Source organism: Anticarsia gemmatalis, chromosome 19, assembly GCF_050436995.1.
Source record: "Anticarsia gemmatalis isolate Benzon Research Colony breed Stoneville strain chromosome 19, ilAntGemm2 primary, whole genome shotgun sequence".
Taxonomy (NCBI): Eukaryota; Metazoa; Arthropoda; class Insecta; order Lepidoptera; family Erebidae; genus Anticarsia; species Anticarsia gemmatalis.
The window spans coordinates 4928850-4947710 of NC_134763.1; the positions used below are offsets into that span (position 1 = coordinate 4928850).

At 38.2% G+C, this 18861-nt stretch overlaps 1 protein-coding gene across 2 annotated transcripts in view; it reads right to left on the reverse strand.

Moving 5' to 3' along the window:
- LOC142981192 (cell adhesion molecule Dscam2-like) overlaps positions 1–18861 on the reverse strand; it is an 89371-nt gene that overhangs the window by 14591 nt on the left and 55919 nt on the right. For both annotated transcript variants that reach the window (XM_076126907.1, XM_076126908.1), the window contains exons 9-32: positions 14638–14712; positions 14426–14570; positions 14037–14212; positions 13002–13092; positions 12261–12411; positions 11338–11502; positions 11010–11145; positions 10808–10927; positions 10563–10727; positions 10341–10485; positions 10112–10260; positions 9825–10035; positions 9342–9537; positions 9099–9265; positions 8946–9028; positions 8731–8868; positions 8412–8621; positions 8199–8328; positions 7938–8122; positions 7489–7668; positions 7016–7204; positions 5532–5756; positions 4346–4554; positions 3020–3134 (exon numbers count right to left, since the gene is read on the reverse strand). In XM_076126907.1, the coding sequence (XP_075983022.1) occupies positions 3020–3134; positions 4346–4554; positions 5532–5756; positions 7016–7204; positions 7489–7668; positions 7938–8122; positions 8199–8328; positions 8412–8621; positions 8731–8868; positions 8946–9028; positions 9099–9265; positions 9342–9537; positions 9825–10035; positions 10112–10260; positions 10341–10485; positions 10563–10727; positions 10808–10927; positions 11010–11145; positions 11338–11502; positions 12261–12411; positions 13002–13092; positions 14037–14212; positions 14426–14570; positions 14638–14712 (3756 nt within the window). The remainder of the gene's footprint in view (positions 1–3019; positions 3135–4345; positions 4555–5531; positions 5757–7015; positions 7205–7488; positions 7669–7937; positions 8123–8198; positions 8329–8411; positions 8622–8730; positions 8869–8945; positions 9029–9098; positions 9266–9341; positions 9538–9824; positions 10036–10111; positions 10261–10340; positions 10486–10562; positions 10728–10807; positions 10928–11009; positions 11146–11337; positions 11503–12260; positions 12412–13001; positions 13093–14036; positions 14213–14425; positions 14571–14637; positions 14713–18861) is intronic.

The window sequence follows — 18861 nt, forward strand, 5'->3', positions numbered from 1 at the left end:
AGATTATGAGTGGAACTACTATTGTAAGACTGAATAGTATGCTCTAACGAAACTATCTTAATGTGTGCTTCATTTAGATCCGTTTCGAGTTCAGTGATGCGCCCCAAGGACCACAGATAGGTGTCATTACAGGTGCTAAAGGAGTTGACTTCCTCTTGAAGCCGATTGCGCTGATCCAGTAGATCCATATTGTCTATATGGAGCTCAGCGAGTTCACCCTTAAGATCCAAGACCTTCTGGTTGACCTTCTGTATTGCGTCCTCACAGTCAGCACGTTCCCCCAGCAGTTGGCTATTCTCCTTTTTATATGACTTTAGCTCGAGCAAGGCAAGCTTTAGTTTTCCTTCAGTTTCCTTAAGTGTAGCTTTACGGGTCATCATTGTGGTGGCCATTGTGTAGAAAAATGTGTTTGAAAGCAGCAAGTCCTGAAAAGTTAAGGAAAATATCTAAGAAGATAAGCAAAGGAAGTTAAAGAGTAAGGTTTGGAATTAGATACTAGTATTAAAAAGGGGGGAAAAGAAGCTAAATACTAGTAGTGTAAGTTATCTATTTACAATTAAGTAAGATAAGAGGACTAAGTTACTGATATATTATTGTCAAAAGTGCAGAATATTACAATTGGAGTATTTTTTTTTCTAAAGTGGGTAGATTGACAGGTACCTATCAGAGAGACAATTATCTAGCTATAGTGTAATTAATAAGCTAAATCACCTAATTACTGCCTAACCTAATCAGTATGTTATTTTCCTTCAAAGAGAATTCGAAAACCGACTATCAATTGGAAAATAATTGTAACACTTGTTGTCAATTTGTCAATTTACAGTTTTAACCAGACGTCTGCTGTTAATATACGACGTAGTTAGATATCAAGCAGTATATTATTGATAATCTTATAAGAGAAAATACAAAAGGAACGATACTCCCTTGAGTTTGGTGATCAGCTGTTTGAATTTAGTACGTTGAACTTCGTTGTCACTTCACACTCGATTTGAATATTCTCCGTTTGCCGGTTACAGTTATTATTCGGAGCTAAAACTTTGTACACCACATCTGGTATCACTTATTTACTATACTATGTACTAATTCTTAAAAATAAACACTTATTAATAATTAAATTAAAATTAAAATTGAGGAGCGACTGTTTTACAATGTCATCTCACTAGTGTTGCCCATTTACCACTATTTATTACGCTGACATCTTTTACAATATCTGTGTGGGATGTTAATACAAAATCGATTTCATTTCTTGTGTTATTATTTGGTGATACCCAGGTCCAACGCCGCTGGGGTCTTTTAAAGAAAAAGCTGTTTGAAATGTGCATATTTTGGCCAAATGCGAATTGTATTAAGCGGTTTCCGCGCGCATTACGGTTTCCTAATCCATGAGGCCCCATTATACTTCCAGAGTCTTGTTCCTGTCTACAACCAACTTTTGCATTAAAATCCCCCAGTACAACGTTCCATGTTCCCCGATTCTCATCACAAGCCCTATTAAGGAGGTCATAGAAGTCCTCTACCTCCGCGTCACTGTGAGTTGTTGTGGGCGCGTAAACTTGAATAAAGGTTATTGTTTTATTTGGTGTGAGCTGAAATTTCAAGACTGCTATTCTTTCAGAATATCCCCTGAATTCTAAGATCTGGTCTTTCCATTTTTTATTAACCATGAAACCGACACCATATTGTCCATTTGTTTCTCCAATATGGAAGAAAATAATTTCATCTCTTTCTTCTGTATGTTCTCCCTGTCGTCTTACTTCTGCAAGGCCCACTACGTCCCACCGAATCTCTTTCAGTGCGTTTTCTAGTTCTAGCAAGCGCTCATCTTTCATTAGAGTCCGTACGTTGTATGACAGTATGTTTAGAGTTTCGAATTCCTGTTTTGATTGAGCCAAAGTCGTTTGACGGTTAGCCGATCCCGACCGGAGATTCACCTCGCCCCTGACTCCAGCGTTGCCCCGGTGCCCGTCAACACCAGAACAAGTACTGGAGTCGCCGGCCACTTGGGGACAATTTTTTCTTGTATTATCCATTATTTTGGGGGGTTTGGACCATATCCCACCACGCTGGTCCAATGCGGGTTGGTGGGGGGCCAGAGCCTCGTTTGTTAATCAGCAGGGTGCACCGCGAGCAGGTGAGGTTGGCTTGGGGTCCTATGATGGTGTTGGACCCCCATTATTTATTGCACCATAAAAACTGTTTACATAAGTTGTTACAATATAATAATATATCCCGATAAGGTTTGATATTATTAGCTGTATTTCAGCAACACAATTCTTCAACGCTAGAAGCTTCAGTATTCTCTCAAAAATATAGCCATACATTAAACAATCAAAGTTGAAACACGTATTGTACGCAAACGTACAATATCCCGACATGAATAGAAACAAGTGATATGTAATGTAAATGAAACGCAGCAGTCTGTTGAATTAATTAAGTAACATGAGCATTTCAATCCGCTGCGGTTAATCAAATCAGCCTATTATAGAACATAGGAAACAAGCTTTAAATTAAAAAGATTTTCCTAGAACTTTAGATCAATGATATGACATTTTAATGGTAACATATTTACCGACTTTAAGATACAAGAAACTTGTTATGTACCTATAGCTAACTTAACGTAAAAGAGTTTGAGGTTATACGGTTTTTTGGAATTGATTTGTCGATTTTGACAAAAAGTATTTATAAAAAAGTTTAGGTTTTAATGGCGATATGTTTTTTCCACTATAGGAATAACAATTTAGTTACATGAAAAAAAATCGCTTCCAATCAAATTGCTTTCAATAGCAAACACTGGCTACAAAATGCGTAACATTTAGGAGTAAAAATCGCGTCCATTATTTTGGATACAGTTAAAAATTGCAACCGAACAGGCTGACTGCTGTCACTGACTAATGGATTTTCAAACGTGTACTTGTAATATGGTATTGTTTTTGTTGTGTGAACAAAAGTTGTAATTAAGGCAACGACTATACTGCAGTTATCATTCGATGTAAGTCTCAATAATAATGTCATACTTTACCTCCGGAATGGGTAGTGGTAGCGGCGTAAATAATAGCTTGATGTCGTGCAGATTCCGTGGCCGTCCAAAGGCGAAGTGCATACCATGCTCCTGATGTTAGGCCACCGATTACCACCTGAGTTTCAAATTAACGTATTTTTTCTGTATACAATGTTGTTCTCATTCCTCATTAGCTATTATCATAATAGCTACACAGTACAACCATTAAACAAGCGCGGCTTATTTACATAAACTATAAACACGATGCTACTGATAGCAGCTGAGTAGTTTTATGCGCTGGCTTAACACCTGTGCATCTTTTAGCCGAGCACTTGCAAAGGGGAAACTGCAACTTTAAAAGGCAGAGCTTCATCTAACTTTCACGAGTGGCTACATAAACTGATGTCAGGGCTATTTCACAACTTTTATTAATAGTCAAAACGTGTCTTAAACAAACATAGAATACTTTTTAAAGAAAACAAGGTATTTTATTTTGCAGTTTGTTTTGATCTGATTATCAAATACACAATTTCTAAAGCTATTTCTTCACGAATGCGAGAGAAGAGATCGTAATTCCGCGCCGCTTTCCTCACACCTTAATCAACGTGTCTACCTGCAAAATTTTTCCTCGTACGCACAATAAAGTTGTTGATATTTGCACAAAAAAGGTATTTTATCCGTCCCGCCGGATCATAACCTACAAATTTGTATGGAGCGCGAGTCTCAATTTGCACTTGTTTCAATTGGCTCTTGTTTCTGCGGAAAATAGAACGAGCATAAATTGCGGGATTCCTCGTCTTCGCGAACGATGTTTTCGTGAAATTAGTTTTCAATTTATTATTAATACGGTAACTTTATGATTTGGTTGTTTATTCTATCGCTTGGTACGTTTGGCAGGTGGTAGAGTAGATCATCATGAATCTCGTGATAGCTTTCTAAACTTTTTAGAGCGTTAGGAATATTTGATGAAAAATATAGATGAAAAATATTTAGACATCCATTACGATTAAACATTAGTAGCACGGCAATGAAATTAATAACGGTAACAAGATACATCGAATGTCAAAGTTTTAAACAATCAGAACATTCTGTCCTCGTGCAGAAATCGGCACACAATTAAGACTCCTTTGTTTTCCACAAAAGTTTCGTATTGGCGTCAAAGCTTTTGTGTCGTACAGATTTAAAGTTATCGTTCAGAATAAAATTTTTAATCCTAACATTTCAGACGACAAAATATTTGTATCGCTTCAATATCCCTACTTTAGAAAATATTGCTTGCAGCAGATGAGTGTCAAAATTATTAATGACTGATGTGAAATTGAAACGATTTAAGTGTTATATGTATACCTCTCGATGGTGGTGCAGTGAGGTGAGGTCGGCATCCCTCCAGGCGGGCGCGGCGGCGGCGTCAGCTCGGCGCCACTGCAGGCGCACGAGGCGCGCGCCACAGCGCACGGCGCGCCGCGCGTCCACCGCCAGCGCGCTGCTGTTGCTCCACACCGCTGCTTCTGCACCTTCTTCGGGACGCTCCTCCCCCCCGCCTTCCCATACGAGCACTAGACAAACCAACGACAGTATGACAAACGACCGAATTCACTAACCCCGGTTTCTGAGGTACATTTAGCGGTAGTTTATCTATTCAATAGCGTTCAAACTCATAGAAGAATAGATAAATATACTCAGAACCCAGAGGTAACTCCTTATGTCTCAACATTGAACCATAGTTAAATCTGATATGACGTCAGATAAAAGTTCAGAAAAAATGTTTCGTTGAAGGGCCATTCTATGGATAAACATAGTTTGCTTTAATGTTCTAAGTGCCCTAACAAAGTTAAGCAAGCGTATATAAACGCACCATTGCTTTCGATGCACGGCTCTCTGAACGGAGTACAGGCTTTCAAAGACAACGATGAATGCTCGCAAAACGACTAACGTACTTTAAGTAGGTATCTAACATAATTGAAGCGGAAATTTTACAAATTCTTTTCAAGTGGTATGTGGAAAAATCATATGATAAGTTTTTTTTCACAAACTTAACGTTGAGCGTATCTTTACTTTTACTAAACTTATCGCCAGTAAAATGTTTACCACAAGATTTTCTTAGTCGTTTGGAATCGCTAGAAGCAACTCACGAACTAGGGAAAGAACCATTTGATTTGTAAACTACCAAGAAGATAAGTTTTGCTGAAATCAGCGGTCGTTTCACTCGACTGTCTATCTGTTTACAAATGCTTTAACTTTAACTGTAGTCTAAATGAAAACATTCTGTAGAATGAAATATTGTTATTGCTACAGATATAATGTTTCCAAAATTTAATTAAAATTCAGTAGTTGTCTAAAGATTTGTTATTTCAATTTGCTACAACATCAATCATCTTTTATTCGCTTGCTTCGTGAATATTTTACTGTATAATAAGGTTAGTTACATAAAAAATAGCATAAGTAAATATAAAGACGATCGTACAAAAGCAATAACACGCGTAATGCAAGGAAATGGTGGTTTAAGCAGTTTTACAATAAAATGTTATATTACCTGGTGGTTTCGTCTTGACCAGCAACGGTACAGAGGGTGGCGATGACCCTGCTCTTGAGTGAGCTACGGCCCTCACAGAGTAAGAGGCGCCGCACGACAGAGCCCTGAGTACCACACTGGCTGCTTCCCCACCAGTCTCTATTCTTCGCTCCTCTTCACTACGGCCGGACGGCTCCAACCCATCACCCGTGTCGTCGCGGACCCGTACCCACCAGATTGTAAACCCTTTTGAAATTATTCATGTGTTATTTTACTATAATACTATCTCTCAATATAAATTTCCAGCATTTTCTCCTCATTTTTCATTCCCGATACCATATTCATATGAGATTGGTTGTATCAAAGTACTTAAGTCAAGTTCAATCGTTCGACATTCGTCAATTCCGTCAAAGCGGGACGCAAAGTCAAACAGTTTACACAAATTAAATGTGGATTTATCAAAGGATGTGTTAGCATAATTGACGACTGTTTGCTTCTAAATGAATATGGAACGTAAATAAATTACCTACAATTAAGTATTTACGGCACATCCCAACGCTACGAGTCCTTTTAACTTGAGGTGGCACGACTAAATTGATTTCGATACTACGAAGATTCGAACTTGAATGGGTGTTTCTTGTACGTGCACATTGCTGTACGCAAATTGATTATCTTTTATTTGATTCTATTACATTCGAACGAATTCTGCATTTAGAATTCTCTAAACTCGATCTTTCCTTTTTTCCTCCACTCAATTTGTGATTGTAGTCATTTTACTTTCCAATGTTCAAATTCTCGGACTAAGCCAATATACGTTTACTTTAAAAACACTTTTATACTTTAGCTTCTTCCTTCACCGTATAAATTAATTAAACCACTGGTTTATGCAAATAAAAAGGTTTATACCTTGAACCAATCGGGAGGATCCGATTTAAATACGATCAGTAAAATGTATGGTTTGAGTTCATATGAAGTGGTCACCTGTTTGATTAAGCCGTAGATTGCATTAACTCTGTATTTTAATTACTGTTTGTGGTTTAAAGTTTATTGACACAAATATAACCTATACAGCAACACAAAATTACCCAATATAGAACGTATTTTTACAAGATTCTCTTTTGTCAAAGTAAATATAGTGGTCCAAGTTACGAGAGCAAGCAATGGGACAACACACAATCAATTCTGCCACTTTATTTGCTAACTTTGATAAAAGTATAGAATACATAGTACATGATGTCGGTAAACGATCTGTGGGTTAAGCAACCCTTGGCGCGGTCACTCTATAGATGGGTGACCGCATAGTGGTATTTGAACTGGGCGTATCCGTGCTTCGGAGGGCACGTAAAAAGTCGGTCCCGGCTGTTGTCTACTAAGATAACAGTCGTTAAGCCATGTCAAAGGCCGTCGGGCGGCTTGAACAACTTTGACACTAGGTTGACCATTAATCATATGATAAGAAGAAGACCAACCAATACAATACCATATCAAGTATGTTTTAAACTTACCATGTGGTGGCGCGGCGGGATGGTGCTTAGTCTGCCAAGTGAGGCGCGCGTCAGTATGTGCCGCGTGGTCGAGGCTCAGCGACGGTGGCGCCGGCGGTGAAGCACATTCCACGCGATACGTCACCTCTTCTGAACCGAATGTGTTCCGAGCTGAACACGTGTAGTTCCCACTTGTAGACGCGTCCACTTCTGATTCAATAAAATATAAATAAATGTGGAATAAATTGGGGCAAATCTTTTGAATGGTAGAGTCGAACTAAAATACATACTTTAGTAAAAGCGAAGAGTTATATTGTTTAGACCTTTTACCGGATCTTTAGTATTGCAATTTTGTCACGCAACTTTTGAAAGACGGAGCTGACAAGCACATAAACTTTAATTTTACGTCATTACCTGACGAAACGTGAACTAAGTAGAAGACAGATTGTTAAATGAATGGGTAATCTATACAAACCAAAATCAATAAAACTTACCATGAATAGCAAGATGTCCGAGGTTGGTGAGATGTGCCCTGGGGTCGTGCGTGACGGGTCGGTCGCCACGCAACCAGCGCGTCCGGGGAGCCGGCTCGCCGCGCCACGCACACGCTAGCCGCAGGGAATGGCCACACTGCACGCGCGCCCATACACCGAATGAAAGCAGCCGGGCTCGAGCTAATGCAAGAAATAATGGCTATAAATATTGCGTTTACTTTTAATTCTGCTTATTGATTTGAGGAAATAAATATTTGTAATTTATTTGAGAAGATAAATGTGGCGTGGACACTAAACGAGTTTCCTCTTTTTTTGCAGTTAAAGACACTTCTAACACAAAACTGTCCCAACTTTGAGCGACATAAATTCACCCAGAGTGGAGTTTCATGTCGCGGATTACAAAAAATACCGTTATTCAAAATAGTTATTGTTATCACGTGTCGAATTACCTCTTGAAGTAGTAGTAGCAGGTTGTGGCGCTGAAGGTTCCCCTTCACCGGCAGCAGAATGGGCTGCAACCCAAGCCTCATAGGTTGCACCCTCAGACAAAGACCTTAATTCTGTCGATCCTCCAAGACCAACAAACGGATCTCCATCTTCTACCTGGACGGTTGTCGTCTGAGGTGGCCGGTCCCTACAAGAAACATTATTAATGTACAAAAAACATAACGCTTTCAACAAAACAAGATAAAGAATGTATAGGTATATACCTGCCAAGTTCCCTATAAAACACTGTGTAGTATAGAAGGGGACCATTCGGTCTACTCGGTGGAAGCCAACTAACTGCTAAAGATGTAACTGATGTGGCTACTACTTTGACAGCCGCTGGTGATCCCGGAACTACAAGGAAAACAACATATTTTGTAAATAAAAGATTAACATAGCTTTCTACGATTTCAAATAAAATAACGTAATTAAGTTACCATCTTGTTGTGTGGTACAGTGTATAGGATGAGCGGGCACTCCGTCCCCCGCAGCTGTATACGCTAACGCTTGAACAGTGTAGTTGGTGTGCGGACGTAAAGCCAGCAAAAGCGTTTCCACACCCGCGACCCGCTTGACCTCCGCTCCCGCGCCCGCTCCTAGATTGGACCCGCCGTTGCCCCGAACCTCCCACTCCAACCACTCAGTCGCTGCCGACAAACAACTGCCATCACTCAGCTTGGATTTAAAACAAAATCTAATTATTGGGCGCTAAAAATAAAATGGACGATTCAATCATCACTTTCAATATTTACTCACTATGTTCCGGACGGTAGAGTAGTTTGTAGCCTAGTAAAGCGCCGTGGTGAGCGTGGGCAGGTGGTGGTGACCATTCAACTTTTAAGCTTTGTGGTGAAACAGCACGACATCTTACAGCCCGAGGACCTTCCGATGGTACTGTTGATAAAAAAAACTCTTAAGAATATTAGACTCCTTTATTCATTTTGTACAAATAATAAAGAAACTGCACTTACCACTTTCTTGCGTCAAAGTATTAACTGGAGCAGTCGCCGGGCCGGCTCCAGCACTATTGAACGCTCTCACACTCACCGAGTAACTGTAAGGGCGTTCTGATTAGTACTCAGTGAGCGAAGAATAACTTTGAAGGCACTAGTTAATATTCTCACCGGGTATAATGTTCCAGACCTTCAATAATGTACTTTGTTATTTGTCCCCTGACTGTGGCGAACTCCATGCCAACGTTGGCTCCACCTGCTAATGAACCATCGGCTGAAGGCCACCACCAAACGGTATATCCCAGAAGTTCACCGTTCCATGACGACGACGGCGGGGCCTGTATGATAAAATTAAAGGTAACTTACCTGATTGATTTAATTCAACAATATTATAAATTGTTATTTGCCACGTACCTGCCAAGCAAGTTCAATAGTAGAGGACCTTGGTGCAGAAGCCCGGAGACTAATGGGCGCTCTCGAAGGTGGCTCGTGCAAAGTTAAAGCCAGCAAAGCTCTCGTATGAGCGGATGCAAATTGGGCAGTTACTGTTCGGGCCCGCACTAAATACGCCGTCGCTGGCTCCAAACCTGTTATTGTGGCACTTTCCGTCCTATATTAAAATACGAATAGAATTTAAGAAATGTTCCTCAAATAATGTATTCAATGTATCATAATGTTATTTTGTATAATAGAATACGGGAATTAACGCGAACACGCATTTTACCTTAAAATGCCTAACGTTTCGGCAGACTGCCTGGAACCACGGCGACTGCAACCTGCGCCGAAACGTTAGGCATTTTAAGGTAAAATGCGTGTTCGCGTTAATTCCCGTATTCTATTATACATTAAACATGCAACGCGAGAGTTTAAAAGTTATGATAATGTTATTTTACTTACTCAGAATAAGAGTCCGTACTATGAGCAGATACAGATACATTATGAGTGTCAGCATCTCGCCAAGAGTCTGAACTGGTCGAGTCATGCTTGCGATATTGTACCACGTAGCCTAAAACCGGGGAGTTACCGTCATACGGTCTCCTCCATTGAAGCCGCACTGACCGAGAAGTGGTCTCCAAGACCCTAAAATTCGCTGGCGGTTCCGGTGGTTCTAAAAAGGGAACAATTAAATAAATGTTATGTTTTACAGCATTAGTAAACAAAAAAAGTTTTTGCTGTTGACCCACCTTGAACAGCCAGATGTACAAAATGATCAGATCGTCCATAAAGATTAGAAGCTTGACAACGATATACTCCTGAATCTCTCCTATCTGCCCTTTCTATAACTAATTCGCTTCTTAAGCCATCTGCACTACGAGTTTCTGATATGCTCATTCTGAAAATAACAAATTACGTTTTACTCTATAAAAACTTAACTTTGAAGAAAGTTTTTTTTAATGTGTATTTTCAAGTTACCTATAATCGGAGTTAGGTAAGGCCCGTCCTGAATGACTCCAAGCCGTTGAAAGTGGACTGTCACCTCGTGCAACACATGCCAATCTCACGGTTTCTCCCAGTTTTGCCGTTACATTTGCAGATTGCGTTTCGAATCTTGCCGGTTCTAAAGAAATAATACAGTGTAGTGCTTAGTATATTTTCTTCTATGTTGGGTAAACTTGTGTAAAATAGTGTACTTACCATTAACGTGTATGGTAAGTGTTTTAGACAACGCCGGTGAAACACCGTTCTCAGCTCTACATCGATATTTTCCAGAATGTTCTGCACGCGCAGATTCTAATCTTAAAGATCCATTTGTAAGCACTACTGGGTCTGATACACCTCCTAACGTTGTTTCTGTACTACCTTTAAAACAATTGATAATGTGAGTTATATTTTAAAAAAATATACGCAATGACTAATTTCGTACGTGTATTTATTTTTACCTGCAAATTTGGTCCAATATATCGAGGGTGGTGGATGACCTCTTGCTTCGCAACTTACTGTTAGAGAACCATTCAATAATACTGCTGTATCTGTCGGCTCAATCTGCCAATATGGCGGCACTGTAAGAACAAATAAAAGTCAACACAGCCGTACAACATTATTTCAATTCTATTCTAACTACTTCTAGAACATTATTAATACCTTTAATAGCGAGTTCAGCAGACATATTAGCTTTCCCAGCGGTATTAGTTACAACACAAGTGTAAATACCACTATGGGCTGCTGTCAAACTTTTAAACAGCAACATACTGTAAAATTCTGCCCCTCGCTCGTCTACCTGCAAATGTATAAATGGTCACTCCAATATTCAAGCCCACGGAATGAGACTGAGATTTGTAAATATTGATGAGAATTTACATTTAAAGATTATTAAATTATATTATTAACGTGCTATATTTCTCACTTCTTTAAAGTTTCAAATACAATCATGCGTCAAAAAATATGTTTTAATGGTTGAAAAGTGTCGTACCTGGAGTGCACTAGATATTGGCATTTGATCCTTAAGCCAAGAGAAGTAGACGGGCATATCTCCCGATGTGACTGTACACGTCAACTGCGCGCGGTCCCCAGCCCTCAGTCCCGGCGGGAATACGATTGGAGATAAAACTGGCGGCGACACTACAGTCATTTGAACCTGGCACACAGAAATAACGCTGAATAAAATAGAATTGATAACATACCACCAGTACTTTATAATCTAAAGATAGAAGCTTAAGCTTTGCGTTTTCTGTAAAACTTCATTTTCTAATTGGAATATTTAACTTTGGTATATCTTTACTTCGATGATACAACTACATTATTCATTTATATTTCTGTTTTAACCTTAAATAATTTATCAGAACTGTTATTCGTACCAAAAAAATCAAATAAATAAGTATTCAACTAAAATAAAATAATAAGTAAGTATTCAACTAAAAATAACAAAAACACTGATACAAGAAGATTATAGATATTTTCATAACTCAGCCTTTGTTTTTGATACTGAGTAACTTTGCCATCTTTGATAAAACTAAGTCAAGCGGAAAATGAAGTGTATCTAGTTCACTTCAGCCTTTATGGATAAGAGGGTCGGCTGTTAAATAAAGTAACCGGAAATTATTGAATTACTTAATATTATATCTACAAAGACGCTTCAACTATTACTGATATTTGTATCAAATGACAGACTCTATTTTTTGTTTAATTATCGCGCTTGGCACACGTTACAACCAACCAGCAGACGTACTTCTACTAACTAAATAGATATACCACTTTGTCTTAACACCAAGTTCAGTCAAACTTTTTCAATCATAGCATCTTTAATAACTTATGAGAAATTGGCGGCTCGTCCACGACTTAAAAATGAATAGAATTTAAAGTGCCTCTAAATATTTTCATTATCTGTTGTAGTACCTCTCTCCTGGCGAGCTCTCCTCCCGGTGTGAGGACGGAACAAATCCAACCTCCTTTGTCGCGGTTTCTGTCTACGTTGTTAATGGTCAGTTGACCGTCCATCTGTTGGTATCGAGGATCCGCTCCAGCACCACCCTCCCATTTCACAGAACTGTGCATTTTATTAATAACGTGTGAAATGTTAATAGTTACCGGATAGAATCTATCTACATGAATAATAAATCAATACATAAACTCATAACAAAGGGTTTCATTCCCAGTCAAACTGCTTTGAAAAAATTTTACATTTCGAGAATTTAATAAAATATGAGCGCTTTCTATATGCTGAACAATGCCCCGGAATTTATAACTCAAGAATTTTAAATTGCTATTCAATTTTATTCTCGCATAATTAGCGAACGAAGTGAGACTTCAATATTAAAATTTAATGTGAAATTAATATTAAAAGTTTGTGCAACTGCGGCAGTTCTTTCCTCCAATGGAAAATCAAGCCATTTTCATTCCCCCCCGAGCGCGCAATAAAATCATAGCAGTAAAACAATAATACCGCTGTACCGATATTCTGTTAGTAATCATAATAATAATGTCGCGAGTGGGTGCTTCGCCAATGTTATTTCGTGCTCCGCCTCTCAATGCCGAGTCATACATATTGTACGAAGGTACGAGTATTGCAGAAAGTGAAAACTCACATTCTCGTAATGTAGCGATTGACCAAAGTCGTAAGAAAAGAGGTGTGCTTACTCGATAGGAAAGCCGTAGTAGGGGCACCATACAGTCACTTCAGAGCCTGCGACAGCCTTAACTGCGTTCATGGCTCTGATGTAGGGCGGACCTATGTAAATCGGATAATAATATTAGCACAGCAATCCTTGTACGCGTAATATAAAAATAATACTTATCGTTATTTATTTAGGATGGTAAAACAAAACATGAAATGTACGTATTACATGCGGTAAGCAAGAATTGTTATTTATGGCAGTCCACCAAATGTAATAAGATTTTATTGTTGTGTTGCTGTACAGCCCCTGCATTATCTTAGTACCAACATGGTTTCATACTGGAAAGGATAATGTATCGAATGCTATCTGATTATTCTTATCCATAATAATGTGATCTGAGAAATATATTTCCTTTCATTCTAGATAGATTGAATTGAGATAGATCTATCATCAATTCAAAGAACCCACATTCACTAATCAATTTAGCTTTCCGTAGCAAATCCTAATTCAATACAGACCACCTTCATATACATCATACTGCATAATATAAGAGAGAAAACAAAACAACTCTAATCTAATGAACATTTGTAACACTACACATGTTGTCCGGTCCATTCTATGGTAGGATCTATTAAGGATTAATACTGGGATTCTTTACGTTAACATCTCATGACCATCAATCTTCCTGGAGGGTCCGTGATATACATTGTAATTCGTATCTAAATGGCTGCTATAAATGTTCCTTACGACGCATATACACTAGCTACTTTTTGTGGCAAAAAAACCCTATTATTTTCGTAGTAACCCTTAGTGCCCGTTTTCACGAGAGCTTTTTAGCGCGCGCTTAAAAATGACAAATGGTTTCTGTTACAATAGAACAAGAGCTGTAAAAACCGTCACTTTGAATATATGTACAACTGTTGTCAAAGCGTTTGTTTGATTCTCACACGTTTTTACGGTGAGTGAATAGTATTTTTAAAAACTAAGACTCATTGTCAACCCACTCACTACTCTGTGTGCTCGCTATAAAATGTAGCTGGTGTGTGAAAGTCCTTACCGTATACGTTTAGGCGAGCAGCGTGAGCTACGGAACCGTGGTTGTTAGTCGCTCGGCACTCGTAGCGGCCGCCATGTTCCACCCGCGCACTACTCAATGACAGGGTAGACAGCACGTAGTTACTACTGGACCCGAGCCCAGAGGGACCACTCTCCCGGCCCTCCGTTATTATGGCCCTGCATATACGGACGTAAACTTCTAATCTGTGTGATTTACTTCATAAAAGAGCGCGAATTGCGCAATAGGGAGCTTTATTTGGAAGGCGATAGTAGAGTATAAAATACTTTGATGTTTTTCTTATACGCCTGTTTGTTCCATATAGGCAGTTGAGATAAGATTTGTCAAAATATAATGTTAAAGGTATTTCTATTATACATAGTTAAACTTACCCCAGATGTGATGGTATAGGTTGACCATCTAAAGCCCATCTGAAACGAGGTGGTGGCTCCCCGACTGCTGAACATTTTAAGGCAACTTGTGCCCCCGGCTGAACAGCTTGCTCAATAAAAGTATACACCAGTTCTGGCCGGGAATCTGCATAAATTGTTCAAATAAGAAAAAGTCACGAGCAACAAATATAAAAAGTATAAAACATACTCACCGGGAGAGCGTTTTAACCGTTTTCGTTTGAACGAACGTACAGAGCTCGGGACTGTCACTAACGAGCACCGTATACCTGTAACATATAACTACGTGTGTGTACCATTGCGAATATAAAAAAATAGATCGGCTTACACGCTCCGGGATGCTTTGACGCTGTTGACACTACGTCTGTTTGATTTGAACATTTTACTCTCATTGGGGTCAGATTGCTGTTTCCGTCAACATTCGTGCCGATATTGAACTTAAGAAGCTTTTAGAATAGTGGCCACTTTGTTGCGTTTACTCTAGATTTACCTGAATATTTTTTAATTTAACAGTGTATAGCCAGTTCTTTTTGTCCATGTCGTAATTAGTAAATAGACATTGTAGTTATCATTAATAAACTTGATGAACATTATACGTGGCTTAAGCATTGGTAAACACAAATTCAGAGATATAATGCCAAAATTGGTTGCCATTGAGTCTAGTTGGTGGATCCCCGGGGGATAATTTTGCGTAGCACACGTAAAGCCACAACGTTGCATTATATGAAATTGCATGGATACGTTGGACACGCTTGCAGCGTTTACGTCAAAGTAATTTATTGAAAAATGGCACAATGTGTGGCACTTTAAATACCTGCCTTTAAACTATGTGCTGTTGTGAATTTATTAAAGTAATGTTTTCGTTATTATTATTTGCGTAGGATGTATAAATTTCGTTTCCGACGAAAAAATATAAAATTATTATATCGGCCGGATTTGTGTAGTAAATCTACAATAGATTTAACTAATATCATCATTATTTTCATAATTCTTGAATGTATCTTTCTAACATCAACTTCTGTAAGAGGGGATCGTAGCCTTTGTAAACGACACTGAGCCTCAATAAGCAAAATCAAAATGGAATCACGTATTTTATGAGCGCCGACATAACGGCTAAACTAAAGAGGCACTACATTAGATACAGCTCACTATATGCGAGCCAGACGTGGTAGGTACACAGTATTGAGGGCTCGTTGAAAAATTCACTCAGCTTCTCGTTTTACTATCCGCATTCGTTCAGAATTTATAACGCCGTAAATCGTAAAAGCTAGCAAAAAATTTACAACCGTGTAGAATACTGGATCGCTGAGATAAACCGAGTCTCGATACTGCGCTTATCTCCGCTCATAAACAACGTATGGTGTTAAGATTACATCGGTTTTAAGAGCCGCGATACATAATCAGAAAAAAATACCTTTGCTACGGTCACTGTTCGTGCTTGTCACTACTCGTATACATTTTATATGGCAAACAGCACCAAGTGTAGGTGATAGTACCAGTGCCACAAAGTAGTTAATGAGACAATTGTAAACTTCCCTTTTCGGGAGTTTCGTAAAAATATACTGTTTTGTCGTAGAATAAGAGCAGAATGATCATTATGATAAATGTTACAGCTAAGTATATTGAATAAACTGTTTCAGAGATCTGCAGCCCTATAAAGACTTTACATTTCATTTATCAGTTAAAATGCCCATAATATAGCTTTAAATTTTTTTCAATGGTGATATACGATTAACCTTTTCAATGTTACGAATTTAGTCATGTGTTCAAAACGAGTTCTTTTGGGATGCGGTTGGAGGCTTTGTGCGGTATATATTTCGGCCGTGATTGTCGTTTTATATAACGTGTAGTCATGACGATTTATAGTTGAAGTATTCGATCAAAGCTAAAATACAAATAGGTTATTCACAAAGCGAACGGGTATTGGGGAAAAAAACCAACTACCCTCATAGTTGGCCTCCCGATCTCATACCACCACCGCCCAGTGACACCCACTCCCACAAAGATGGATGCCAACGCGCGAAATATCCGGTGAACTATTCCAATTTGAAAAGTTTCCTTTTGGTAAAGCAACCGCACTCGACTCCCGAAATGAACACGAAAAAATGGGCCTACAGATGGACAAATTTAAATGGTACCGAAATCGAAATGTCAAACAACAAGTCACCAACTATCTAAATAGAAGCACAGTGTATTTATTATTATAATTATCACTAATGTTATGTTACGGAATGTTGATAAGCAGGTATGGTTAGTATGTGTGATAATATTTATTTCTTTGTATATAGTTACTGCACTTTTTATATTGATTAAAGGAGATAATGTGATGGAACCTTACATGCAAGAGAGTTCTTTAAAAAGCCATCACGGAGACGTAAAGTCCTAAACCGGCATTTCGCCCACCGTGAGTCGTGGGACTGCAGGTTAGTATAAAGGGTTATTATAGAAAATGGGAATTAGTTGGTATGTCGGAGTTGTATTTATCAATGTTGCGATTTATTTACATTACTAGAATTTGATGTTATTCTATTCTCTACCAATGCATTTGTTTACCACAGAATATCAACTATCTAATATCACTTGAAACTAAAACAAAAATATACTTGATACGAAGCATAAACATCTCAGAAAAATACAGCGAGCAGAGAAACACTTGAATGCGAGAGTGGAGACATGTTCCCGAGTCGTCAGATATAAATATTCGTTGACGTGGTATACAGATGCATGCGAGCGTAAAATATTTATGACGGCGCAATACGCCTGAATCGATCGAGACCTAACAGCTACAACTTTTACCAAATGTCGTAACTCTACATACTAGCACATTTCTTTTTCTCATTTCAGCACAAAGTATTACTCCAATTTGTAAACCTTTTTAGACGATTTAGATTTATAGCTTGATCTAGAAAACAAGGCTGCCTATATAGACATAGTTTTCAAAAACAAATCTCAAAGCTCAAGGAAAAAGCCAATCACTATAGTAAAATTTACATTATTATTTATGACTTTACTCTCGAATATTTGTGTGTCCGTCAGTTTTTTCATATGAATAAAAGTCCTACAGGAATAATGGCTCTCTGTTAGTAGGTCACCAAACGTGAGAGCGACTGTAGAGCGCACTCGTATACAAATCACACAAATTTCGGCTGCCTCGGATCGCTGTTATTTGTATTTGTATTGATCTACCATATGCCACCGGCATTCCTGCCAGCACCCATGTATATGTGCCGCTTCGCTGGATATGTCCACTGACACATATTGCTACCGATAAATCATAAAGCAGATTTCCGTTTAAATACATTGTTTTACATACAGCCTGTGAATCAATTTATCATTGTCCGATCTAGCTATTTTGTATCTTTGTAATCAATCTACGTTCCGAATGAAACTCTCCAATATATGATATCAGATTTTACAGCGAAAATGTTTTTCAGTTTTATTGAACCAATTACGCGGAACTGTAATAAAAGCTTTTACTTAATTGTTCAGATTTTTTTGTTTGTTAAAAATTAAAATATTTTTTGATGAAGCGCTAGTAACTTCACGAATGTTATGTTTTGAAGTTAGAATTTGTAAAATAAATTCAAACTAAGAATATAATTCACTAATTCATAGAAGTTAAATCAAACCCGAAATAACTATCGACTGAAGCACATAATTATTTTATCCGCAGTGAAATCGACCACGCGACTCCCAAAGCAACGGTATTGGCGACTCATCTATCAATGCGAAATATGTCATCGATTGTCGTCGTCATGTCGTCAGTTTTCTTACATCTTCATCATTAATTCAGTTCATCGAATCCAAATAATCGTTTTCCATTTAACGTTCAACGATAAATATGAAATTAACTTGTAATACCTTAAGCTGAGTCGAGCCGTAAAATTTTTGTGTTAACAGTAATCTAATGGAGCACTCAAGGGCAAAGGTTGTTCGTCTTCTTGACCTGTCAAATATACTTTACTTATAATTCTGCCCTGCCAAACCAAAACACTGTAACTTTCAAAAACCAGTTTTGAGATAATTGCCAAAAAAGTTTCTTTGTTACCTTATTCTGAACCTAATAGTGTATTCTTTTATTTGCTTTATTTTGTTAAATAAGAGTTAAAATGATAAAGAAGTTAATCACAAGTACTGAACTGACTCAAAGGAATTGATTGAACTCTGTTAAGCAAAAACACTATGACGACTTACAGTTTTTTGGATTGGCACGACAGAATTGTTATTTTAACTTATAAAAGATGGCTCTTCAAGATGGGTCATACTTTTCTTGTCTCTAGTCGAGAGTAACATGAGTTTTATTCCCATTCATCAACACATAAATGTGATCTACAAATAATAATTAAGGTCATTATGTCAAGGTGGTTTGTATTTTTGTGAAGTCCCCGCACAAAATTAGTTTTCAGTATTTGATTGTT